The 26,628-nt window shown below is 43.1% G+C and overlaps 1 protein-coding gene across 1 annotated transcript in view; it reads right to left on the bottom strand.

The window, feature by feature from the left end:
• Nucleotides 1-2,036: 2,036 nt before the first annotated feature.
• Nucleotides 2,037-26,628, bottom strand: part of EFCAB4B (EF-hand calcium binding domain 4B) — a 136,163-nt gene continuing 111,571 nt past the window's right edge. The window contains exons 13-17 of the mRNA XM_006891301.1: nt 25,425-25,506; nt 24,753-24,867; nt 6,888-6,989; nt 4,276-4,352; nt 2,037-2,121 (exon numbers count right to left, since the gene is read on the bottom strand). Coding sequence (XP_006891363.1) covers nt 2,037-2,121; nt 4,276-4,352; nt 6,888-6,989; nt 24,753-24,867; nt 25,425-25,506 — 461 coding nt within the window. The remainder of the gene's footprint in view (nt 2,122-4,275; nt 4,353-6,887; nt 6,990-24,752; nt 24,868-25,424; nt 25,507-26,628) is intronic.

Raw genomic sequence — 26,628 nt, 5'->3', positions numbered from 1 at the left:
AGGCAATCTTCTTTCACGTGATTCACTTCCTCTAAACACCCACTAGATGGTCAGCTCTGAGTTGGATCTGACTTGAAGGTACACTACAACAACAATGGGCTTTCTTGTCCCTACAAGGTCTGGATGGAAGAGAAGTTGCAGAAGGTTGGTACTATTTTAAGAAGCAGGAGGTTGCAGGGGTCCATGCCCTTGGGCCCACCTGTCGGCTGTTTGGAAGCATCTCAAACCACCTACTGCATCTCTCTTGCCTCACTTAATGTTGTGGTTTTTAGCTGCTGTCAAGTCAGTTCTAATTAATGATAACCTCACATGCAAACAGTAAAACTATTCCATTGGGTCTACCAGGCCATGATCTTTAGAAGATCACAAGACTGTTCTCCAGGCACCTCTGGGTGGGTCTGAGCTACTGACTTGTGTAATCATTTATTTACTCCACCCAGGAACTACTTGGGTAAGGACCAGCCATTTTCCAGTGGGGGCTTGGATCTGTAACCCAAGACTCAAAACCTTAAATTCATTGCCTTTGAGGTGGAACCAACTCGTAGCTGATCCTCCAGTATGTTTTCAGAGGCTGAAAATGGCATGGGAAGAAATTATTCATCTTTCTGCTAAAGAGGAGCTGGTGGATTTGAACCACCAGGGAGGCACGGCTTTTAGGTTAGCAGTGTAACGCTCAGTGGACTACGCCACGAGAGCTCCCTTTGGATTTGCGGTCCTAGAATTTTAATGGGCAGTGAGGTTTTCATCTAACCGACTATCACAGGCAGGGACACTCTCCTCGCCAGTACCCCTGCCAGCCAGCTAGTGAGGCAGGAGCAGTCAGGGACTGGGAACGCACCCCACCTCACTGAAGGAAACAGAACAAGGCTCCAGATCACTCATTTTAATCACAAAGTGCCCTGTGTCACTCCAGCCAACAGGATGCTGAAGCCAGCAGCCATTACACTCCACTCACTTGTCAACACTAGCAAAAATTTAACATCACAAAGATTTCTTTTAAAATATTATTTTCTGTAATAAGGTAAAATAAAATTAAGTCAGTAACTAAGGACCTAGCATTGGACCTCATTCCTTTCACGTCAATCTAGCCTGTTAATCATCATGTATGATTCTCCTCAGAGCTATTTTAAGGAACATTTAGAAAATGGCTTTTCTATCGGTATATTTACACCTTATTTATACCCTTCAGAAATGGTCTCTCTGTTTAGCAGCAGATGGGCTTCCTCCCACCCCTCCTATTTTGATTTTCATCTCTTTGTCAAAGTTAAGTAAGAAATAAGCCTATTCCCTTAACCCCAGGCATATAAACTGATGACCACAGCCTACCTTGGAGCCAGGGTTGCGGTGGGCAGTGGGGATGAGGGGCTCTTTGTAAGGTTCCGTTCTAAAGAATCTGTGCGGCAAATGCCTTCCCAGAAGCCAGACCCTGAAGGATATGAAACTGGGGCCGGGGGTGGGGGGGAGGACCTCAGGGTGCTGGGGGGGGTGAACTAGAATGTGGGTGTTCTGGTCTGCTTCTCTCAATAACACATGTATCTTAAGGCCCATGAATCATGTACCAATGGTATTCCATTAGCCTCCAGAGAACAGGAGCCAAAGCAGGACAAGTCACCCCAACATCGCCCAATCTGTATGTCCGGCCTGCATGAAGCAGCAAGTCTGAACTCTATGATTTCCATGGCAACCGCAGTACTGCAGCTCAGAAGGGCAGGGGGCAGAGAAGGAAGATGGAGGAGGCACATAGTGGCAATTCTAGTAAAGCTCATCTGTTGTCTTTCCTCCAGGAAACCAATTTGAACTAGAAGGAATGGAAATCTGGGCTATAAAAGAGAGAAAGGATGAGAAAGACCCCAATACACCCAAAAGCCACTTTCCTGACACGCCATGCTTCCCTTCTTTTGGGGAAAGGCTGGTCACGGACAAGGACAAAGTCTGTGGACCTTGGTGGCTTGTGTCCACATAGCAACCTCTGCGTAGAGTCCAGCGTGTGTCTTGGGACCTCAGCCTCCGAGGTCACGGTCAGGTAAGGTGTCCTATCAGCCGCAGCAGGATTTCTTCTTGGCAGAGCGGCTGACCTGAATGGTGTCTCCTCTGACTGTGTCTTCTTGCTCCTTAAGAATCCTGGGAGGGGGAAATACAGTGTCAGTACTAGAGAAGCTGCAAGGCCCAGGGGCTGGCAATATGGACCAGCCATTCTCAGGTTATAGGCCAAGCAGGTAATAAAGAGGGCCAGAGGAAGCAAGTAAAATGTGCCTTTGGAGGGTCTAAATTCTTAATTGTAGGAAAAAGGAAAGCCAGAGAGTTTAATCAACCTGGGCTGTTCAAGACATTTCCTCCAGAAAGTCTCCCCTAATCTGCTATATTGGCCCAAGTGTTCCTGATAGCTCTATGACAGCCCTTCACCCAGCACCATGGCGTCCTGCTTCCTTCGGTCCCTTCCTCACCCAAGAGAAAGAGCTGCTTGAAGGCTAACACTATATTCTTTGTGCTTCTACAACAGCTACGCATAATTATAGGTAGACCATATAGGCTCAAAAGATAGGATTGCTGATTGTTGACCCTACAGAAGGCCTGCCCTGTGTGGATACAGCTCCAGATCACATGCAGGAAGTGAAGGATTAAAAACAGTGATAAATATCTTCTTGTTGTTGTTGAGTGCCATCGACTCATAGCGACCCTATGAACGGAAGTCCTCGATACTTGTGTGCGTGACTTTCATCCTTTCTCCAGGTTCATAGGGTTTCCAGAGGCAAGCTATTTACTGAAGTGTGTGCCACTCCTGCTTCCAAGGTAAATATCTTATCCCTGCTTTATTCTATCGATGCACTTTCACCTTTTCAGCACCTTTTTTTCATGCACAAGATCATCCGCAAATGAGCAGGGAGTATGTAATTAGAGTCAATAAATCAAGAAATGTGTGTTGGGTAAATCTATGACAAAGAACCTCTTTAAAGGGCTAAAGAGCAAAGATGTCACTTTGAGGACTAAGGTGTGCCTGAGTTAAGTCATAGTATTTTCAACTGTTTCATATGCACGTAAAAGTTGGACAATAAATAAGGAAGGTTGAAGAGTTGATACATCTGAATTGTGGTGTTGGTGAAGAAGAATATCAATAAACTGCCAGAAGAATGAAGAAATTTGTTTTGGAAAAACTATAGCTAGAATGTTCCTTAGAAGCAAGGATGGTGAAATATTGATGCATATGCTTTGGACATATAAGCACAGAGACCAGTCTCCTTTCCATTGAAAAAGAGGAAGACCCTCAAGGAGATAGACTGACACAGTGGTTGCAGCAATGGCATCCAACAACAACTGATTGTAAGAATGGTGTTGGACCAGGCAATGCTTATTAATGTCATACATGGAGTTGCTATGAGCTGGAACCGATTCAACAACACCTACCACCACTATCAACAACACACAAACTACTAAGCTCAGAGAGTCAAAGAGCCCAGGGACTCAGTGTCAGGAAAGACTATCATTTCCCCCCATGGTACTCCATAATTCTAGAACTCCTCCAACGTATACAAAGACTCTCTCTAAATATTTAATTACTCAAATGAAAATGCTTTCTAAATGCCCCTTGATGAGCATTTGGCAATACTTAACCAATATTAAGTACAGTTTGAGTGAATGGATGCACGGATCCAGATAGGTGAATAGAACGGTGAAATGAATGTCTAGACAGATAAATGAATGAAGGCCCAAATATTGAAAAATGATGCCCAGTGTGATTCTGTTGTCTTTATTTTATTATGGTCAAGGGCTTAAGGAATTAATAGTTCCATGGGACCAGTCTTTTTCATAACACATGAAACGCAATACCTTGGATTTACCCCCACACACCCTCATCTCCCTGGCTTCTCCTCATTTCCCTAGGAACCCACATTCTGTTCCATTTTTGCTCCCATCTGGCTGCCAACTAATCCTTGTAAGAATATTTGGCTAGTAATGAGGGACCCTGTGATACCATTTTCCCAAGAGTAGCTGCATTTAAAAAAGGATGTTTTAGATAGAGGCCCTTAGCATTTAGAGGACCTTGCAACAGTGCTGGAGAGGAGTGTGAAGGGGTATTCTTTTTCCATCACCAGTACGTTTCAGAAGGCAGTGTCTAACCCCTCAAATTCCACACAAAGACCTGGCCCGTCATCTCTTCTACTCAGAAGGCTTGGATGGCGAAAAGGAAGGTTCCTGGGCAGAGGTATAGACTGCACCTCCCTCCGGGCCCGGCACAGCTGGATTCAGTGGAGTGGTTGTGATCTGTGAGCCTCTTACCTGGCTAAATGGAACAGGGACTCCTTGGCATTATGACCGGTATAGGCACTGCATTCATAGAAGATCAAACTGTTGTCCTAGATTCATAAAACACAAGGAATAAAAGAAGAGTAATGGGAAAGTGTGTGGAGAGTTGTAGAGAGTCTGGAGGAGGTCCCCCTCTACATCTACTCACAGCCCTCCCTGCTTTAAGAGTCCCCCCCCTTAATTCCTCAGCCACCTTCCCCAACTCTGCATGGTTGATTTCTATCTCCTCAGGCTCCCTGACTAATGCAAGTTCTGTAAGCCTCTCCCAGGTGAGCTCTAACAGTTGTAAAACAACAAAAGCATGAACTGCCTTCTTGCTTTACATTTTCAAATTGCTTTCAGGAAGGAGCATCCTTGACTCACTTTCATACTGGTCCTAGTATGCAGGCTAGGACACACAGCCAGGGCAGGCCATGTCCTTTCCATTTCACAGACAAGCGGCTGAGGTGAGAAGGGGCACAGGGCCCCTTCCTCAGTGGCAGGGCTCCCAAGTAACTTGTTTTCCCCAGGACGCTGATGTTCTGTTGACCTTTGGGCAGGAGTCTTTAGGATCACTAATGGGAATTCTCCTCTCATTGGTACATCAACAACTCAGCTTCCCAGGCTGCAGCACTTGTGACTGAGAGAAGGTGTCTAGTTCCTTCATTAGGCCAGGGTTATATACTCTTTGCATGGTCAAGGTGCATCATACTCCATTTATCACTCCTGTTAGTAGGCTTCCTGCTTCACTATGAGAACTTGAATGATGGAAAGTCCTTGCTTTTAGAGAGTCTTTTCTCAGAGGCTGATGCTCTAGGGGGAGGCGCGCTAGCCAAGTGAGGATGTTTCCTCTGTGGCAGCAGAACAGGATGCTCTGTAGAACCTGGCTCTGAATTCCAGACTTTTTGATTGATCCATACCCAGCAGACCCAGTGCCAGCTTCTGCCCTCTTCACTCAACCTCACCTAACACACTTTATCTCTCTCTCTGGCCACTTCTTTTAGAAATTGATCACGGGACAGTCTGTTAAGGAGCCGAAGGTGATAGGGTGCAGATAATAGAGTAAGACCTCAGGTTGTGACTCCACCACGGATGAGCTCTGATAATATGAATAAATCACTAACATCTCTGAACATCATGTGTCCAAACAAAAACCAGAACAATAGCAGTCTAGGCCTATAGTTTCTTGCCTCAAATCTCTGGAGACCGAGCTAAGGTATTTTATAATTTGATATGTTCTGGATTTTATAAAAGTAATAGTCATGTATTATATATTGTAACAAAATGCCTGGGTGGTACAAATGGTTAATGAACTCAGCTACTAGCGTAAATGGTTGCAAGTTTGCATCCACTTGGAGGTATGTTGGAAAGAAAGGTCTAAACACCTACTTCCTAACAAGCAGTTACTGAAAACCCTCTGGAGCACATGTCTTTTCTGACATGCATGGGGCTGCTATGAGTCAGAGTAGATTCAATGACGATGGGTTTTATACTGTATATTATATAACTCGCTCAGTGGATCTAGGGCAGCACTCTGTAACTCAACATATGAATATTCACACAAAGTGAGATAAATAACGGCCATAAATAGTCTCATTTCAGTTCTGATATGATTTTTCCCCTCCAATGAAATGCAAAAATGCCTTTCTGCTTTCAGAGCTTTTGGGATTTGGAAATTTTAGAGGAGAGGTCTGGGACATATAACGGCTTCCACATGACCCTCTACCCCAACACCCTCTAAGACCTACTTCCTTCTTTTTGCTTGACTTTACCCACTGTGTTTGTTTTCCAGGGTTCCTAGGTCGTGAGTCCCTGAGCGGAGCAAGCATACTAAGAATTACAGAACCACAGGACTGAAATGCGTCCCCATCTTCCTTGGTTCTATAAAAACCAAGCTCCCAGCCAATAAAAGGAACCACAGAATGAGAACTTCTTAATCATTTTCTAGCTTGATCTCCATTAAGCTCTACTGGTTCATTTTAGGGCAAGAGAACCGATGCTTATTTTGTTCCCTGAGCTAATCATGAGGTTATGGTTTTAGGCGGGTTAGTATGTGGTAGAGCTGAACAAGGAAGAACCGACTGCCTTGCAGATGGTGAGTTTTCATTTTTGCAGGAGTTTCATTAGAAACACAGATAATGGGTTTCAAGTATCTGATTGGGGAATGAATTAAGTAACCTCTTCTATCTCATAAGGGAGCTCTGGTGGTCTAGCAGCAAGGAGTTGCACTGTCACCTCAAAGGCTGTGGCCCAAATCCACCAGCTGCTCCATGGGAGAAAGATGGACATGAGCATTCTTGTGAGTATAGCCTTTGAAAACCCACTGGAAGGTCAGCTATGAGTGGATTCTGAGTTGGCAGCACATAAAAACAACTCATAATATACAATTCTGTGTAACAAATGGGAGACTTTGAACTAATTCTTTAAGCTCTACTGGACTCTCACCAGCTCCATCTTGCAATCTGTGGCTTTCTGTACGAAGTTCTAAATACACAAGAGCTGTGGATTCCATGATACAGTCCATCCTACTTGTCCAACTGCTTCCTTCTGGGGCTTCCAGAGACATCACACCCCACTCATAGAGATAGAAATGTTTGCCCTTTTACCTTGGCAAGCTGCTCTCCAAGACCCCGAGGGACTTCTCGTTCCTTCTCATTGTCGATTTTATTGCCCAGCAGAAGAACAGGGATGTGGTCTCCCACAGCTTCCTGCAGAAGAAATGATCCTCCGACTGAGAGATGTTCCATAAGGACTCATTTAGCAGGCTTAAAATGCTGACTGGAAAGATACAGTCTGGCTTCAGAACCCCCTGCTGCCACCACAAGACAGGCAAAGATAGAATCATCCAGAAAGCAGAGAGAAAAGAGTTACCTCCACCAAGAAAGTTTTACAGAATGTCTCAGGTATAGTTTCTGGGAACCTCTCAGCCCTATCCCTTAATGATCCCTCCCACCTTCATCATTCTCCCTGCAGGCTGCCCAGGATGGTCACAGGGACAGTTGATATTCCCTTAACTATCAGTCTTTGGAGCCCTTACCATTATTCCTGAGTCCAACTGGACCAAACTGAACCAAGATAATTCATTCATCATGATGCCTGAATGTTGCTTTGATTAGAAACAGTATCTCCAGGGGGTCTCAGTTTAGGCACTCAGCTCCCCAAGGGCTGGGCTCTTAGTGCTGGGCCACAGTGGGTGCTCAACAGATGACTATTGTGAGCCCAATTGGAGGTCACTACATGGGGTCCAACAACTCTCTGTCATAGAGTGCTGTGGTTCTGAAGAAAGGCTCCCATAAGCAACTGTACTTGTTGGCCATAAGTAATAGGTTTATTCAATGGATCAACCCTATTCACTCCTGCATCAGCTGCACCAGGTCAGCCAGGAGCCTGCCTCCCAGGATCTCTATTTCCTTCCTCATAAATTGGGTGTACAAATGTCTCTTGTAAGGGTGAAAAGAGGGCCTAGGACAAACAGTTATTAAGTGAGTAAACATGGTAATGTTCATGTTTAAGCAGATTGTTATTTTTACTTTGTGAATTATTTAGTTAGGTCTTTTAACCATAATTTGATAAAAAATAGTTATTCACTGTAGCTAAGTAGTTTACTAAACAGAGGGTTGTGGAATAAAAAAAGGTGACAAGCACTTGTATCAGTTATTCAGCTTCTTTATCTTACCATGCCAAGTGAATGGACAAAGTCCACCTGATATGGTGGTGGTTGTTGCTATATGCTGTCAAGCTGACTATTACAGTGACACTATAAACAACAGATCAGAAACTTGCCCTATTCTGTGTCATCTTCACTATCTCCCTTATGCTTGAGGCCATTGCCACAGTCACCATGTGACTATTTTGCTGAGGGTCTTCTTCTGATTCTTCACATTTCCCATGAAGAACTCTTTTTCCAAGGACTAGCTCTTCTTGACAATATGGTTAAAGTAAGTGAGATGAAGTTTCACCATTCTTACCTCTAAGGAGCACCCTGGTTTCAGTTCTTCCTATCATATTTGTTCCTTGGGAAGTTCCTAGGTGAGGTGTTAAAAACCTTAAAATTTGGCTTTTGTAGCCATTGTATTAGCTCTTGCTGGGGCATGGTCTCCAGCTATCTTAACTGTGGGCACATGGTCTTGGCAAATCATCAACAGCTGTGAGACCAATATAAAGAGAGAGATTTCCACTTTGTAAGGTACCCTAGCAACAATGAGGGTGGAGAGATGTTAAGAGACTGTGGCACTGCTGTGAAGAGACTGTGCCAAGTTATAACCAAAGGAAAAGCTGATTTATTACTACTCTGAGATAAAGGCCACAGTTAAAGATTTTGTTGGCTGACTGATTTGAGGAAATGTATGCTGAATAAATGAGGAAATCAGAGGCTTCTTGCATTGTGCTGATGAACTGAACCTGGATTTTCACTAATTGAGGAATTGTGCTGTGTTAACCTGGCTCGAGACTGCTGGACTCAACCTGGATTTGCATTGGGTGATATTCTTATACTCTCCAATCTACTTCCCTAATAGACCTCACAACTATGAGTAAAGTCTGAGAGTCAACAAACAACTAATAGACTCAATGATTCATACTCCTGGGCCTCCACAAGAAAAAGACTGATAATCCAATTAAAAAATGGACAAAAGGCATGGAAAGACTTTTCACAGAGGAAGATATTTGAATGGCAAATGACGCATGAAGAAATGCCCCAAATAAGAGAGACGCATGAAGAAATGCCCCAAATAAGAGAGATGCAAATCAAAACCACAATGAGTAACAGTGGCGAAGTTTAACAGGGCAGCAAGTAATAGATGTTGGAGAGGATGTGGCAAGAAAGAAACACTTGTGCATTATTGGTGGGATTGTAAAGTGGTGCAACCATTCTGGAAGGCAAAAAAGCTGAACATAAAAATTTTAATGACCCAGCTATTCCACTACTTGGAATATGCACTGAGAATATGAGAACTGAGGCACAAACTGAGATTTGTGCACCAATGTTCATAGCAGCATTATTCAACATTGTAAGAACATGGAAACAGCCCAAATGTCCAACCACAAACGAATGGATTGAGAAATTATGGTACTTTCACACAACGGAATACTATGAAGCATGCAGGAGCAACAACTTTGTAAATTATTATCTAACTTGGGACAGACTGGAGAGCATTATGTTGAGTGAACTCAGTCCCACAAGGATAAATATTGCATTAGACCATTACTGTAGAATGAGTATAAGGATCCAGGAGGAGTAAGAGAGGCCGGAAGCAGAGGGATGTGGATATACAGGGGGAGGGAGGATTAATCATTAGGTTGTACAATTTGATGGGGGGGGGTGAGGGAAATTGAAAGAATTTGCTTGAATTTGTATTAGAATTTTGTAAATAAACTAGTGAAAAGAATAAAATAAATAAATGAATAAATAAATAGTAAGAAAAAGAGAGAAAGAAATAGGTGCAGGAACATGTGAAGTGGCATGTCCAATCAAACAACTATTTGTTGGAGACTATAGATATTATTGATGAGGATAGTTTTCCTTTATGAGGTGAATAGAAGTCAGACCAAGCCACCCCCACATTACCACTGTTCCTTGTGCAATAGGATATTCAGTATTCTTCACCAATAGCACTAACTACATTAAGTTTAAAAACCACTATACTTGAAATTAACCTCAGACACCTCTTAATCTGCAAATTCAATAACAAAATCATTGGATTATAAGCATCTTTGAATTCTGGTATCATAGGTAATAGGGAGTTTCCCTGCTAACCCAAAGGTGGGTTACTCTGGTTGTTTGAATCCACCAGCAGCCTCAAAGAAGAAAAACGGGCAATCTCCTCTTGTGTGATGGACAAACTCTGAAAATCCACTGGAGGGTGAGCTATGAGTCAGCACTGAGACAATGGCAATGAGCTTTAGTATATGAAGGTAACCTGGAGACATTATGTGTGACATATTGGGCTGTTAACCAAAAACTCAGTAGTTCAAATCCACCCGCTGAGATATGGGAGGAAGAGAGGCAGTCTCTTTTCATGAAAAGTACAGCCTTGGAAACTTGACAAAGGAGTGTTATGAGTCAGAAGTGATTCAGTGACAGTGGGGTAACTTTTGAGTTTTTCAGTGTTATGAGGCCACACTTCTCTAATCTTTTCTAGATTCTTATATCAAATAAACTTTCAGCCATCTAGTATAACATTAACTATGTTGTTGTTGTTGATTGCGGTCAAGTAGAAGTCAACTCATAGCGACTCTATGAACAAAAGAGCCAATGCTTTTCCATAGCTATTGTTGTTTCTCCAAGTTCATAGAGTTTCCAGAGACATGTGGTTTAGGAAGCGGATGCCACTCCTGCTTCCCAATTTGTTTTACAACTGGGAGCTCCACCAAACTCTGTCCACAATGGGGAACCATTATGGTGCTTGATAACCCCAATGCACAAGGTTCAGCATCACAGCAAACCCAGCTTACTTCATACAGCACATTGACAAAGAGTGATGTGTAAAGTGGAAGAACATTCCTCCAGATATAACAGCACTAGTTTCATTTAGTGATTAAGTGTTGTCGAGTTGAATATGACTCAGAGTAAGCGTTGCACAAAAGACCTGAACTCTATTCTAGAATTAACATAATTTCTGTACATTTATAGAGTTTAGAGAGTTCATAGAGTTTCCAGAGGCATCTAGTTTAGGAAGTGGATGCCACTCCTGCTTCCCAACATGAATCAATCTGGAAGCTCATCCAACCATTGGACATAATGGGTAACCATTATCATATTTGACATGACTATGGAACAGTGTAACTGCCTAAAAACATTAGTTCCCCTTCTCTATGCTATGATTCTTATTAACATTTGTCATGTTGAGGTGACCTGATGCCACAGTGGTTAAGTGCTCAGTTACCAACACAAAGGTTGTATCAAGCCCACCAATCACTCTCTTTGGGGTGAAGATGGAGCAGTTTCCTTCTGTAAAGATTGCAGCTTTGCAAACCCTATGGGTCAGTTTTACTCTGTCCTAGCGGGCTACCATGAATTTAGATGGACGTGACAGCAATGGATTTTAACAATGATGTAAAGGCACTGCAAGATCTAATAGTGTCTTCTGACTCATCAGAAATAAATTATGTGCACTGTTAAGTGGGTCACGCCACATTCCAATTATTTGAGAAACCTACTTATGGCATATACAGAATGCTGTTGCTCCCCAGTGACCAGAGGTTTAGTTCCTGGGAATACCTTCCTCCTCTGTCTGTCAATGCTGTGAAACAGAAAAAGAAGAGGAGGAAGCAGAAAAATGGGCCAAAAGGCTTGCTTTTTGGAACACACGACAGAGAGATATTTGTAGATCTATGTGTGAGGAGTGACTAAGACTTGTGGGATTTCTTGACATGGAAATGCTCTGAAAATATGAGCATCAGACTTGAAATCCCAGGACAGAATTCTAACCTGGATTTTGTTATTATTTGGCCCAGGTGACGGACTTTAGTTCTTTACTTGCGAAGGGGATGATGGATCCTGAATGACTGAATAAGATGAGGTACAGTTTGATTTACAAGCCTCGCATTAAAACCTGTCTATCATACACAGCACTACTGCCTCGCAGGAAAAAAAAAAAGGAGATTGTCCTCTTTCTTTTTAAAAGCGGTTCTGGGATACAACAATGAAAGAACCTAGAAAAGCAGGGGGAAGGCAAAGCAACTAGTTGTAGCTGTGGTTTCTTGTCTTCACATTGTTCCTCCCTTCACCGCTCCCCTGGACAACTCACTCCCGGTGTCTGGGGCTGGCCTGCCACCAGTCCAGGAAAATGAAGGTGCTCCAGTGTTATGAGCTGCTAACCGAAAGGTCACTGTTCCTTAGGAGAAGTAAGTCTTCTTCTGTTAAGATTTACAGTCGTGAAAATCTGATGCAGGGTTGCTACAAGTGGGAACCAACTCCACAGCAGTGAGTTTCTAAACATACAGCAAGTCTTAGTGATGGCACACAAAAGACCCGAGAGACAGTCTGCTGAACAATCTCAATGTGTTGACTAGCATGACATCAGCCTGGCCCAAGACCAGTTTCTAACACAAGGACATGGGGTCTGAGGATAGACTGGGTATCTTCTCATAGTCCTTTCTGATTTTAACCTCAAGTCTTGATCTATTTACCTAAACTTTCTTCCATTCTCATACTTAATGAGACTTTGCACTGGCATCACCTATGGGCCCAAACCATGCCAGTTACCATTAAGTCAATTCTGACCCATGGAGATCTCACATATTTCAAAGTAGAACTGAGCGTCATATGATTTCCAATGGGCTGTAGTCTTCTGGAAAGGGGCCTCCAAGTCTTTCTCCAGAGCAGCCATTGGGTTGACTCAAACTGCCAACCTTTTGGTCAGTATCTGAGCACTTACCATTATTACCACATAGTTTTTCTTTGGCACCTTCAGAATCACCCACCAGATGAGAGGCAACACTTCTCAAAGGACCCTTCTGAGAATTCAGCCACCAAGTCTAGACTCCTTTGGGACTTCAGTCAATAAGTGTAAGGCCTATTCAACCACTGTTGTTGACATTTTCATAAATGCTGCTATAAATATTAGGCATCACAGATCAGAGTGAAAAAAACAACAACACTTCACTCCTTAGCTAATCTCTGTTTAGAGGACTTGGGGTTTGCTTTGGCTCCTCCAACCATTTCACTGTGTTCACAGGTCTCCACAGCTTGTCTCTCTGTTCTATGGCTCTGGCATAGAAGCCTCTCAATCTCTTCTATAATTTTAGTTGCCTTTCTCTGAACTCTAGATTGTTGGAAGACAGGCATGTTGAAATTCAAAAGATTACCCATCTCTGACTCTAAATAACAAGAGCTGTCAAGTTGGAGCAGAGGACTGGAGTATATAGAACTGTAGTTCAGAATATGCAGCTATTGGGTTTGGTGGCTTGTAGGTAGGTGTGTGTGTGTGTGTGTGTGTGTGTGTGTGTGTGTGTGTGTGTGTATGATTGTCTATTTGCTGGGAGGCAAGAAGCACTTAGCTGGGAGAGTGCTGCTGTTTCTCCGGAGCCAGAATGAAAAATTTCTCAGCACATTAAAGCATGCAGTTATGCTAAGAAAAAAAATGACTGCAAAATTATATCTTGGGGGTTTCCATATTTATCCACTCCCTGGACTATGAGTCAAAACAAGATTTATTTGTGTAGCTTGCTTTAAACTGCCAGCACTTCAAACTCAACTTGGAATGTGGAGGGAAAAAAAAAATTAAACTGCTATTTTTTGCTCCATGCTGTATATCGTCATTGATGACAAAGATCACGGAATGGGAATAAGCTAGCAGCCTGGGAAGGCACAGAGAAGCGGGTCTGCCCACCCCCCTAGAGCTGAAAAGCTGTTCTGCTTTAAGACTGAAGCAAGAAGGACTGAAAAGGGAAATGAATACCTACTTTTTCAGTAGCAGATTTCAACAATGAACCATGTGATGAGGGAGAAGCATAAAGCAGTGGCAAAGTCCTAGATCCGAGTTCCAGCTACGCCTCTTGACAAACTTCAGGGGCTCTTTCTTGGACAAATCACATCCTCTCTCTGGATCTCGGATTTGCACATCCATGAAAGGAGCTGGGTTAGATGAATTTCTAAGTTTGTTTCCAGTTCCAGGTTTTGCTATCTCAAAGGGGTTGTTGTGTTGTCAGGGAGTTGGTAGTGACCCCACAGAACAAAACACTCCCTAGTCTTACACCATCCTCGTCTTCATTGTGTGCTTGAGCCTATGGTTACACCCATTGCATTTATCCATCTCTTTATGAGTCGTCTTTGTTTTCACCAAATCTCTTTACCAATTATGATGACCTTCTCCACAGACTCATTCCTCCTGAGAACATGTCCAAAGTGAGACCAAAAATAAAATCCTATTTCACTTCACTTCACTTCACTTCAAAGTAAATAATCTTTACTTTTAAGGAACACTCTGACTGGCCATCTTCCAAGATCAATTTATTCTTGTTCTTCTGGCAATCCATGGTATATTAAAAATTCTTAACCAACATCACAATTCAAACACATTCATTTTTATTTGGTCTTATTTTTTTATTATAAATTTTTATGAACATTTACAGAGATTTTGGATTGCCATTCATTCATTGTTGCACTTTTCTCAACCCCCCCACCAGTTCACTCTTCTCTTTGAAAAGTAAAAGAAAAATTCCTTCATTGGTATACAATTCCCCCGCACCCCCACCCCAACTCTGAGTATACTCCACTCTGCAACCTTCCTACCAGACTCTTATAATAATCATAATAACCTATCATATATTGCTTTTAAACTGTTCTCTGCCTCATCCATTTCAATGCAGTATACTTAATTTTTCTCATTCTTACCCCAACCCTGATGTCAGTCTCATTCTACAGCAGTGGCACTATGCAGTGTTTGTCCTTTTGTGACTGAGATACTTCACTCAGCATAATGTCCTCGAGGGTCACCCTTTTTGAATAATAATATTGCATGAGTTCCTTGTTTTTCAATGCAGCATAGTATTCCATTGTGTGAATATACCACAGCTTCTCAATCCATTCATTTGTTGATGGGAACTTAGGTTGCTTCCAATTCCTTGCTATTGTGAACAAAACCACGACAAACATGGGTGTGCATATATTTGTTTGGATGGCAGTTACGGTCTCTTTAGGGTATATTCCCAGTAGTGGAATTGCTGGGTAAAATGGTATCTCTATTTGCAACTTTTTGAGAAAGTGCCACACCATTTTTCACAGTGGTTGCACAATTTTATACTTCCACAAACAGTGAATAAAATTCCAGTCTCCACAACCTCGCCAGCATTTGTTGCTTGCTGTTCTGTTAAATTTTGCTAGTCTTACTGGTGTAAGATGATATCTCATAGTTGTCTTGATTTGCATCTCTCTTAAGAGAGCTAGGGATTTTGACAATTTCTTCATGTGGTCTTCTTTATTTGTTATTATTACCCAATTTTCATATGCACATGAGGCAATTGAAATGGATGATGGAGAAACAGTTCAGAGAGAAAACAGTCAGAACAAGGCCAGGGGCCAAGTGCAGAACAGATCATCAATTGCTCATATGCAAATGTAAGTTGAAGCTGAAGAAAATGAAAACAAGCTCATGAGAGCTAAAGGGTAGTTGTTACTGTTATTTGTTTCTGTTATTAAATGAGTGTCATTGGGTTGGTGGTGACTCCTAACAAACACACGTGTAGGACAAAGCTGTGTATCTTTATAGCAGCAGCCAGCTTCTCTAGTAAAGCGGCTTGTAGGTTTGAACTGTAGATCTTTTGATTAGCAATATAACACTTTAACTTCTGTACCATCAGGGCTCCTGGAAAAAGGTTATGTATAAAAGAGGCAAAACCCAAATATACTAGTCTATTTGGCTTAAAAGTACCAGTCATATTCATAACTTACAGCTTTAAAGTTATAGTGCTAGTATGATGGCACAGAACTCCAAAAGAAAAATACAATAACCTAAGGACAGACTGAAATTTTCAATGACTTAATCTTACTTGGACCCACAATCAACATCTCTGGTACCAGCAGTCAAGAAATCAAAAGATTTGTTGCATTGGGAGAGTCTGTTCTCAAGGACCTCTCCAAAATACTAAGGAGAATGAGGTCAGTTTAGAGGCTAGGATGTGCCTGATTCAGGTGATGGTCTTTTCAATCACTGGCTATGCATCTGAGAGCTGACCAATAAATAAGGGTGACAGAAAAATTATTGATGCCTTTGAACTCTGGTGTTGGAGAAGAGCACTGTCTACCTTCTGGACAGAAAAAAAAAGAACCACAGATATGTCTTGGGGAAAGCACAGTCGGAGTGCTCCTTGGAGCCAAGGATGGCAAAGTTTCATCTCACATACTTTAGGCATGTTGTTAAGAGGGGCTATTCCTTACAAAGGGATATTACACTTGAAACGGGAGAGTGAAGGAGAGGAAGACCATCAATGACACAGAGTGAACATAGTGACTGCAGCAATGGGCTAACACATGTCAGAGATGATGAGGATGGCACAGGATAGGACAGGGTTCAGATCTCTTGTTCACAGGGCTGCTGTGGGTTGTACTCAACTTGATGGCACCTAACAACAACTGGACTGCAAACAGTGGGAAACAAGAATCTGGATTTGAGAGGCACTACCAAATCGTTCAGTCTTGTACTAAACTGCGCTTTCTCTAAGCCATACAGGTCCCCCAAATTTCAAATGTCCAGTTTCCACTCTGGTCTAAACATGGAGGCCTTTAGAACCAACCCAGTACTTCTCCAACAAAACTGGTTAAAATAGTCCCACTCAACAGAGGTGACAGTGGTGTGGGAGTGGTTTGGGAATGCTGAGTTCGCAGAAAGGTTTAAGGGCTTAGATTTCCTCTAAGGCACGCAGCAAATGTGTAATGATATGAGAATCGGCATACTATGTCTAGACCCAATTTGGGACTCTTTTCTAGAACAGCATTTAGCAATGTAAATTGCCTGGGTGAGAAGAGGATGAGGCTGTGGGGCAGGAGAAAAAAATATGGAGACAGGGTCCCCTTAGCTCAAGGAGTTTACCTATGACAAAGGATTCCATTACTCTCCAGGCTCTTCTCATCTCATACATCACAAAATTGGGGGCCCAAAGGACCCCATTCTGGAGTACTTGGTCCATCCATTTGTTGAATGAATGTCCAAAGTTTCATAGTTAGGAAGTGGCTGATGTTGAATAATAAGAACTTTTTTTCAGAGAACCTCTGCTACCTCCCCCGAGCATCTGTTCCTGCCCCACACAACCTCTTCCAACAGTAAGTCTTTCTCATGTATAATCTATGGCAATTTAAGCCTTTTCTTCTTGTACTGCTTTGCAGGTTGAGGGAGGAAGGGGCACTGAGAACAGCTGGCCACCATTCACTTAATAATAAGGCTTCAGAGCCTTGAAGACTGTTATTAAAGCTCCCCCTTCCACCCTCCCTTCTCCAGGCGAGGGAGTTGGTAAAGTGCTTGGAGCTCTTTGGAAAAATAAGGTGCTCCACAAATATAAAGTACTTATTATTTTCAGTTCCCTTCAGATCAAATGAAGTGTCAAGTTTTAATCTATCACCTGACATCCCTGATTGCTGGTTGCCAAGGCAGAATAACTTAGCTTTTCAAGAATTTTGAGAATAATTGCATTTATGATGCCACTGTTCCACACCTTGAACACATACTCTACCATCTGACACAGCCTCTTGTACTTGTTCCCCAGCTTTGTGGCACTAAACTGACTACCTGCGTCATTGGCCTGTGGTCCTGAAATCCCCAGAGTGCCCTGGGAGTGCTGGGTATGGAGGTGATGGTGAGGAAACTTACCAAAGGGTCACAGCCATCTCGGAAAAGGATTTGGAACTTTGCTTCTCAAATTGTGGTCTTTACTACTATCATGCTGTAGCTGTCACACATTGTACAGTCAACTCCAACAGGTCTGAACCATAACCTATCCTGTATACGTATTAGAAATGCAGAGTCCTGAGGCCCGACTCAGCTATACTGAATCAAATTATGCATTTTAACAAGATCTTCATGAAATTTCCACATATACCAGTAATTGAGAAGTGCTTGTTTGGACTGGATACAGGGCTGAGGATCAAATACCTAGAGTACTGACTTATGCTGTTAACCCAAAGTACTTGCCTATCTGGTCATTTGAATCTTCTAGACTCTGAGGGAGAAAGATGGGCAACCTCTTCCTGTGCAATTTAAAGCTTTGGTAAACCCAAGGGTGTGTGTGTGTGTGTGTGTGTGTGTGTGTGTGTGTGTGTACATACCTCTGGACTCTGGTGGCAGAGCCCACAGGGAGTTTGCAGATAACCCAACTGTAGCACTTGTCTGGTAGTTTGAATCTACTAGCTGCTCTGTGACAGAAAGATGAGCAATCTGCTTCTGTGTGTGATAGCCTCTCAACAACCAACTGGAATTCCAAACAAGAATTAGTTCAGACTCATTGGTAATGAGTTGAGTTTTCCATAAATAAATACGCTGTTGCTAGGTCTCATCAAGTCAACTATAACTCAGAGCAACCCAAGGTGCAAAAGACATGACCCCAGCCCTATCCTGCAGCATTCTCAGAATTTCTGATCTGCTCAAGTTCTTTGAGATAGTTACTGCATCAATCCATCTCATTGAGGGTCTACCTCTCTTTCATTGACTCCTCTACTTTTTTCTAACCTGATGTTTCTCTCTAAGGACTGACTGTCCTGAAAACGTGCCCCAAGTAAGTGACATGAAGTTCACCATCTAAGGATCACACAGGTTTGTTTGTTTGTTTGTTTGTTTGGCAGTTTATGGGAAATGTAATGCTCTCCAACACCACAATTCAAAGACATTAAAGACAGCAGTTCTTCTGTCATCCTATTCGTCATTGCCCAACTTTCAGACCCATAGGAAGGAACTGAAATACCATGGCTTGGATCAGGTACATTTTAGTCCTTAAACTGACATACTTGCTTTTTAGAACCTTGAAGAGGTCCTTGAAAGCAGATTTTCTCAGTGCAACATGTCTTTTTATTTCTTGACTGTTGTCTTTTTATTTCTTGACTGTTGTTCTCATGGGTGTTAACTGTGGATCCAAATAAAATGAAGTGGTTGACAACTGTAATCTTTTCTCCTTCTATCATGTTACTTATTGGTCCAGTGGTGAGGACTGTTTATTTTGGGGTTTTTTTATGTGTTTGTTTTAGAAATTAATTGCTTTACTGGTTTTTGTTGTTGCTGCTGTGTACCTTTGAGTCAGAACTGACCTACTGCTGACCTCCCAGAGCTGACCTTCAGACCTTCTTGTTAATTACACAGGAGATGCCCATCCTTCTCTCATGGAGAAGCTAGAGGACTTGAATCACATGCCTTTGAGATTGCAGTGCAGCTTCTTACCAGCCTGTTTCTTACAGCCCATCAAATTGCTTTATTAGACCTATTAAAACTCAATTGTCATCTCAATCTTCAGAGTTTCACCCATCTATATCCACGCACACTTCTAGCAGGTTTCCTCATGGTCTGGAACCTTCCTTGGAAGTGGCCATTCAGTATTTGGTCACCATGACCTGCAACAGCCACTCAGCCCACTGCTGGTGCGATGATGGTAATCTCAGAGTTGCTGAATGGGTCTGTAAGTGCCTCATTCAACCTCTCAGAGAGCCCTGAGAGGACCACGCAAGGCCCAATGAGGAGCTCCAGCAGCAATACCTCTATGTGTACCTCAAGTGCTTCAGTAAGCCCTTGGGATGCAGCCACCACCCATCGTTGCCAAGTTTCCTTGGAGGTGAGATCCCTTGGAGGCTGACCTCCTCCATTTCCAAGTCCTCTTCCATTTTTGATTGTTCAGATTCTTCCACAGCAGATTTCCCCATGTTTTAGACCATAAGCATAAAAAAGGGAAAACCTTGCACAAGGTCCGGGGGCAAGGTCAGATTTTTGGTTTTTTGATGTTGAAATGTAATCTATATAGAAGGCTGTTGTCTTTGATCCTTGACAGCAAATGCTCCAAGACTTCTTCACATTCAGAGATCAAGATCACGTCATCTGCAGAATGTATGTTGTTGATAAGACTTCCACCAATCCTGATGCCACATTCCTCTTCATAGAATCCAGCTTCTCAAATGCTTTTCTCAGCACACAGATTGAGTAAGGAGAAAGGATACAGTCCTGACATACACCTTTCTTGATTTGAAACCACACTGTTTCCCCTTATTCTGTTTTGAAAACTGCTTTTAGGTATATGGATAAGTTTCACATGAGCACAATGAAGTGTTTTGGAGTTTCCATTCTTTTTAGTGTTATCCAATATTTGTTATTATCCATATGGGGGCACTGCAGGCTCAGTGGGAAAGAGCTGCACTACTAACCCAAAGGCAAGGGGTTTGGATCCACCAGTTGTTCCACAGGAGATAGACGGGAATTCTCTTCTGGTGCAATTCACCACCTCTGAAAACCAGCTGCAGGGTCAGTTTTGATTTGATAGTACTTAACAACAACAACAACTGCAATCAATACAACACAAGGAGACATCTCTCTGGTACTATCTGCTTTCAGCCAAGATCCACCTGACATCAGTTATGATAGCCTACATGCCACAGCCTCTTCTGAATCCAGCTAGAGATACGTTGTTGTTGTTGGGTACTACTGAGCTGGAACTGACCCAGAGCTGACCTTCCAGCAGGTTTTGAGAGACAATAAATTGCATGAGAGCAAACTGTCCAGTTTTTCCTCATGGAGCAGCTGGTGGATTTGACCTGCACACCTTTGTGTTGGCAGCATAACCTTTTACTACTTAGTCACCAGACACACACACACACACACACACAGAGTTTTATACCATCGAGTCAGAACTAACCACTAACCCAAAGCTGGCTCTCTAGCAGGGTTTCAGAGGTAGTTAATTGCACAAGACAATATTGCCCATCTTTTTTCCATTTAGGCAGCTGGTGGATTTGAACATACCTTTGAGTTTCCAGCCATCACAATTCCTTACTACCAGGATGCCAGAGCTATTGTTGTTATGTGCTGTCAAGTCTCTTGTGACTCATAGAGACCCTGTGTACAACAGCTCTGCACCATGTTCTATCCTGAACCAACCTCATTTGTCTCTGACACCCTACCCCCATTACTCCAGTCACTGAGCCAATCCATCTCATGCAGGGCTTTTTTCCTCTTGTGTTGTCTCTCCACCCTCCCAAGCATGATATCTTTTTCCAAGAACTGGTCCTTCCTTGCAACATTCCCAAAATTTATCAGACTAAGCTTCAAAATTCTTGCCTCCAAGGAGCAGCATGGTTTTCACTCTCTCCAATATGAACCTGTTTGTTCTAGCAGTCCATGGTATCTACAATACTATTCTCCAGCACCATAGCTCAAAGGCATCAATTCTTCTTGTATTATCCTTAGGCATTGTCTTTAGCCTATAGTCATTGTCCTTAATCATTATTCTTTGATGGAGAGAGTAATTGTATAGGTCTTGGCTGGGGTCAGGCACATCTTAGCCTCTAGACTGACATCATTGCTCTTCAGTACTCTGACGAGGTCCCTGACAGCAGATTTTCCCAATGCCATTAATCTTTTGATTTCCTGGATGCTGGTACCAAGAGTGGAGCCAAACAAGCTGATGCTGTTAACAATCTCAATCTCTTCACTGTTTATCATGATGCTGCCAACTGGCCCCCAAAAGACTCACTGTCTGCTAGTTGAACATTATCTATCTATCTATCTATCTATCTATCTATCTATCTATCTATCTATCTATCATCTATCTCTCTATCCATCCTGATAGATATGTTCAAACTAGTATAGATAGATAGATATGTTCAAACTTGAAGGCTAGTTTTTCATATCTATGTTCCTCTATCTTGCTCTAGATCTGGTGGCCCACTAGACAAAGAGTTGCACTTGCTAACCCAAAGGTGGCTGGTTCAAATGCACCAGTTGCTCCACAGGAAAAATAAAAATAAAACAACACATAGGAAATATCTTCCAGTGTGACTTACAACCCTCTATAAACACTGGAGTCCGCCATGAGTTGGTTCTGGCACAATGTCACATATCTATATATACTGTTGTTGTATACCGTTGAGTCAAAACTGACGCATACTTGACCCTCTGGTGAGTTTTCAGAGGCAGTTAATCTCATTGGAGGAGATTGCTCGTCCTTTTCCCGCAGAGCGGATGGTGAGATTCAAACTTTGTGCCTTCGGGATTGCAATGCAGCTTCTTGACACTTAAAATTCCAAGTTCTGTTCTGAACCATTCCATTTGTGAGAGAAGACCCTGACATCTGCTTGGTTCAAAAATTCCACAGGTGATCCTGGCACTCAGTCAGGTTTGCCATCACCATTTAGAATTTGAAAGCAACTAAGATTTCAAGAAAAGGAAAACTCACTACAAACAGGTTATTCTCAGGGGACCACGTATGGATGTACCTTTTCCACCTGGCCCAAGGCTTCTGTGCTGCTGACGCTGTCAGTCCTGTCCTGCACAGATGTGCCAGTGATCCAGGGTTGATGCACGGTTTTCTGGTGAAGGACTGAGTTCACCTTTCCAAGGTGGCCTTCCAAGATTTCTACTCTAATGTGTGCCTTGACAATTCAATCTGAGCTCCATCTCTCCTGCTAACTCCTAAACTTTCTGTGCAAACAGACGCCTGTAACGATGGCGGACAAGACTGTTCAATAAGCTTGCCTCCAGGAGTCCCAGACATATTGAAATGCCTTTACTCAGCTCTAGTATATGTCAACATTTAGATATTGGGGACTTTGCAATGGCTGTGACTGAGAAAAGAACAGACGACCTTAGAGAAGAATGGTCTCAATTTCTTAATTGTAAATTGAAGTGGCTGCACTAATCAGTGATTTTCAAAGAGAAGCCCTTTTGTCAAACAAAATTCCACCTGAATCTCAAATGTACAAACCTGAAGAAGCTCAGAAGCTCTGACTACAGGAGTTGAAGGGCCCATGCTCTGGGAAACAGCAGTCTGATCCCAGGGCTCCAAGGAAGAATAATCTCAAAGTCTTTGGATTAAGTAGTTCCTGCAGTCTCTTCTGAGACTTAACTTCAGATGGAAAAGGAGAAAACCATGTTAGAGATTCCAGTGTAAACAGGAACCCCTTTCAGTTTTCCCATACCATTTTCCATTAAATTGGTCCAGAGCCAATAGGCTTCATTTTAAAAGCACTCTATCGAAAACATTTTAGTCACAGCAATTCTAAAGAATGATTTCTATTTAGAAAAATCACTGAGTCTGGCTTTTACTCTGTTCTCTCTGAGTTGCAGTATTGAGAAGGATGTGGACGAGCAGTAGAGAACAGAGTGGCCTGACCAGTCAAAATGATAAGAGAAACAGATCTGGGTGGGAAGAATCATAGACTTCAGGGATTAATAGTGTCAGTACCTGGGTAACAAGAACAAAGACTCTGCAGTCTCTGTTCACAGGCGGCACAGAGACCAGCAGGAGATCAATCTAGTAATAGTACTCTCCCAACTATTTGATAAGTAACTGGGTGATATGTGAGGTCTGACCAGGCTTTGCACAGAGTGTTGAACATAAGCTCCACAAGGCTCAGAGCTTGTTCTCTCTCATTCATAGCTATAATCTCAGGGAGTGCCTGGGTAATGCAAATGACTAACTTCATTGCTAACTGAAAGGATGGAGGTTCGAATCCACCCAGAAACACCTTGGAAGAAAGACTTGCTTATCTACTTCCGAGGATAGGTGGGGGAGCAGGAATCAACCATTTAAAGCTCTATATGCACAGTTCTATGGGGACACACACAAGGTCGGTCACCATGAATAAAGTCTGCCTCAACTACAACTTTAAAAAAATAATTCCCAATGCCAAAAGCAGTGCCTTACATGGGTTTGCTCAAATAAAGAGTTAAAGGGATGGATTTTGCCGGTCAGAGGGATTGGGATGCTCTACTTGATGGTTTTGCGAAAGAATAAGCTGAGGTCCTGCAAAGAGAAATAAGTGTTTTGTCCACACTTCCTGTGGCCTTGACAAGGTTGCATTTAATTGGTGGAAGAAAATACAGATTATCATGAAGGGGAAAAGTATTTATAAGCCAGAGTATTAGCAAGTCAAATCCAGAAATCAATATTCCAGGTAATTCAGAAGTCAAAGGTATACATGGTGGCCCTTGGATCCTGTCCTGGCTGTTGGGTTTTGGAGCAAGCCTGAACCCCTCACATTACTGATTACTCTGCCCTAGTGTGAAAGGTTCTGACAGTAATCCTAAAAATACAGCACAGTGTAGCTCCTGGGCCGGATACAACCCATCCATGGGGGCTGGAAAAGCTGCACAAACTGGAGAGAGGTGGCTGTGACAATGGAAGAAGGTTGAGGCCAAAGCTCAATTGTAACTAAGCCTTCTCTGACAATCATTCTGCCCCTCACTGAATCCAACACCAACTACTTGTTGTTGTTGTTGTTAGGTGCCATCAAGTCGAGTGAGACCCATAGTAACCTGAAGAAGAAAAGATCTGCACCATCCTCACACTTGCTGGCACACAAGAGCCCATCTCAGCAGTCACCGTGTCAATCTACCTTGTTGAGGATCTTCCTCTCCCTCACCCACCCTCCACTCTTGCCAGCATCATGTCCTTCTCAGGGGAATAGCCCCTCCCAGCAGCAAGCCAAAGTAGGTGAGGGGAAGCCTCATCATTCTGGCCTCCAAAAATCACTCCGGCTACACCATCTATTAACGGCACTTAATCCTAGTGACACACTCATCAGTATAATCTTTTTTCCCTTTGTCCCCTTTCAACAACAAGAACAAAGAAAAGAATGTTCCTATCTTGTTAACTTCTCAATCCCCAGTAACTAGCCTGATGCTGGACCCTTGGAAAAAGAAAAGCCTGCCTGAGTGGGTTTCTGCCAGAAGAAGGTTAGTCCTGAATCACAGTTTAAAGTGAGATGGTTTGTATGAGAGATGAGCAGAGAAGAAATGGGGGACACAGAGTGAGGCCACAGTGTTCCCAGGAAGGTCTCCACTCACCTCCACGCTGCTCAGCCACTGCCGGACGGATAGAAAGGACTGTTTGGCTGTGAGGTCGTACATGACAATGACACCATCGGCTTTCCGGAAAAACTGCTGAGTGATGCAGCGATACCTGCCACAGAGGGGTCAAGGGGAGGAGGGTCAGTGGAGAAATGCCCATGTCTGAGGAAGTAGAGGAAGGATGGGCTGGTGAAGACCACCATGGAGAGGGGCTTGTGTGTCGAGATTTAGACTTGTGCCACCACCAAGGAGAGATGGCAGGCCGCTTCCACGTGATAAGCAGAAACTCAGTAAACTGAGGAACTGCTAAGGCGACCAAGCGATTATCTCCATGCAATGTTCTCGGATATGGCGGAGTGATAACCAAGTCTCCGGAACCGAGGTGCTTGCTTCTGGATACAGTGGCGTGATGAGTCTGCAGGACTATGGCACTTGCTTAGGAACAAAAAACTTAACTTTGAAAAGTCTAATAAATATGAAGGGCTAAAGGCAATCTGGACTCTTCTTCTTGAGGATAGGCGAGTCCCCTGACCCCCTTCTTAAGAAGGAAACTGTGTCTGTGTTTTCTTGCAGTCGTCATCTTACTCCCCTTTTCAGAGGACCTTGGCACTGTGAGCTGCACCTCACAATGGGCAGCATCGGGGAGTTGGGAGGCAGAGGGCTCCTCACCTCTCCTGTCCAGCCGTGTCCCACAGCTGCAGTGCCACCTGGGAATCATCTACCTTCACCGTCTTCACTCGGTAATCGATTCCTGTAAGGAAAAAGGGCTGTCAGGGCTCCTGACGCAGAGGCGTCTTCGTCTCCAGATCGGGCGAAGGCTCCTCCAGTGTGTCTGGAATCTCTGCAGACAAAGGACACAGCCTCCTCTGCACAGTTCTGGAAGGCAATGTGGGTTAATAGACAGAGCACTGGACAGGGAGGTGTGAGAGCTGAGTTCAAATCTGATCTCTGCTACTTTTTAGTAATGGGACCTGTGTGAATTATTTACTAACTCTCGGCCACAGTTTCCTCAATGCAGTATAATTCCCACCTTTTTACTTTACTGGATGTCCAAATAATGGGGAAAAAATAAGCTCACATGCGTCATAGGAACATACCAGTAAAATGACTTAGTACTCAAGAGTTTACTCTCATAAGACATTGTCCACCGGGAGTTAAACTGCTAACCCAAAGGCCATACACCTCTGGTTTGAATCCATAATCAGATTTGTGGGAGAAAGATGGACAATTCTCATGCTCCTTTCCCCATGAGATTCATAGCCTGGGAGAAGCACTGGAATGTCCTCTATGAGATGAGTTGGTTCTGATTCTTATTGAGAGTTACTGAGATTTTTTCTTCTTTTTTAAAATTTTATTAATTTTAATGAACATTTACAGAGATTTTGGGTTTCCATTCATTCATTGTTGACTATTTTCTCTACCCTCCCCCCCAGTTCGTTCCGCTTCCCCACCCCCGAAAGTCTGTTTTAATTGTCCCATTGCCACAGAGTTATTGAGTTTTTATTGAGTTATTCTCCCAGTGGGAAGATGGAGGACAGACTTTACCCAAATTAATTTTTCTTCCTTTATTCCTAAAGTTATTTTCAAAATTCTCCTGAGGAAACTCAAATCCTTCTTTGGGTGGGTGGGGTGGGACATACTTTAAGACCTCTTTGCCATCTGGAAGGCACTGAAGAGTAAGGGGCAGGGAGAAGGGGGAGCTGGCAGGGTAGAAGAGCAGAAGAAAAGGGGCTCGTGTATGCAGAACAGATTATCCGGGAGGCAGGGCTCTTATGAGGAGAAATGTGGCGTCAGGATTGGTGGAAGATCTATCAACAATCTGTGTTATGCAGATGACACAACCCTGCTTGCTGAAACTGAGGAGGACCTGAAG

The sequence above is a fragment of the Elephantulus edwardii genome, unplaced genomic scaffold (assembly GCF_000299155.1).
Source record: "Elephantulus edwardii isolate Elephantulus edwardi_28Jun2011 unplaced genomic scaffold, EleEdw1.0 scaffold00096, whole genome shotgun sequence".
Taxonomy (NCBI): domain Eukaryota; kingdom Metazoa; phylum Chordata; class Mammalia; order Macroscelidea; family Macroscelididae; genus Elephantulus; species Elephantulus edwardii.
This window is presented reverse-complemented; position numbering and strand designations above follow the sequence as displayed.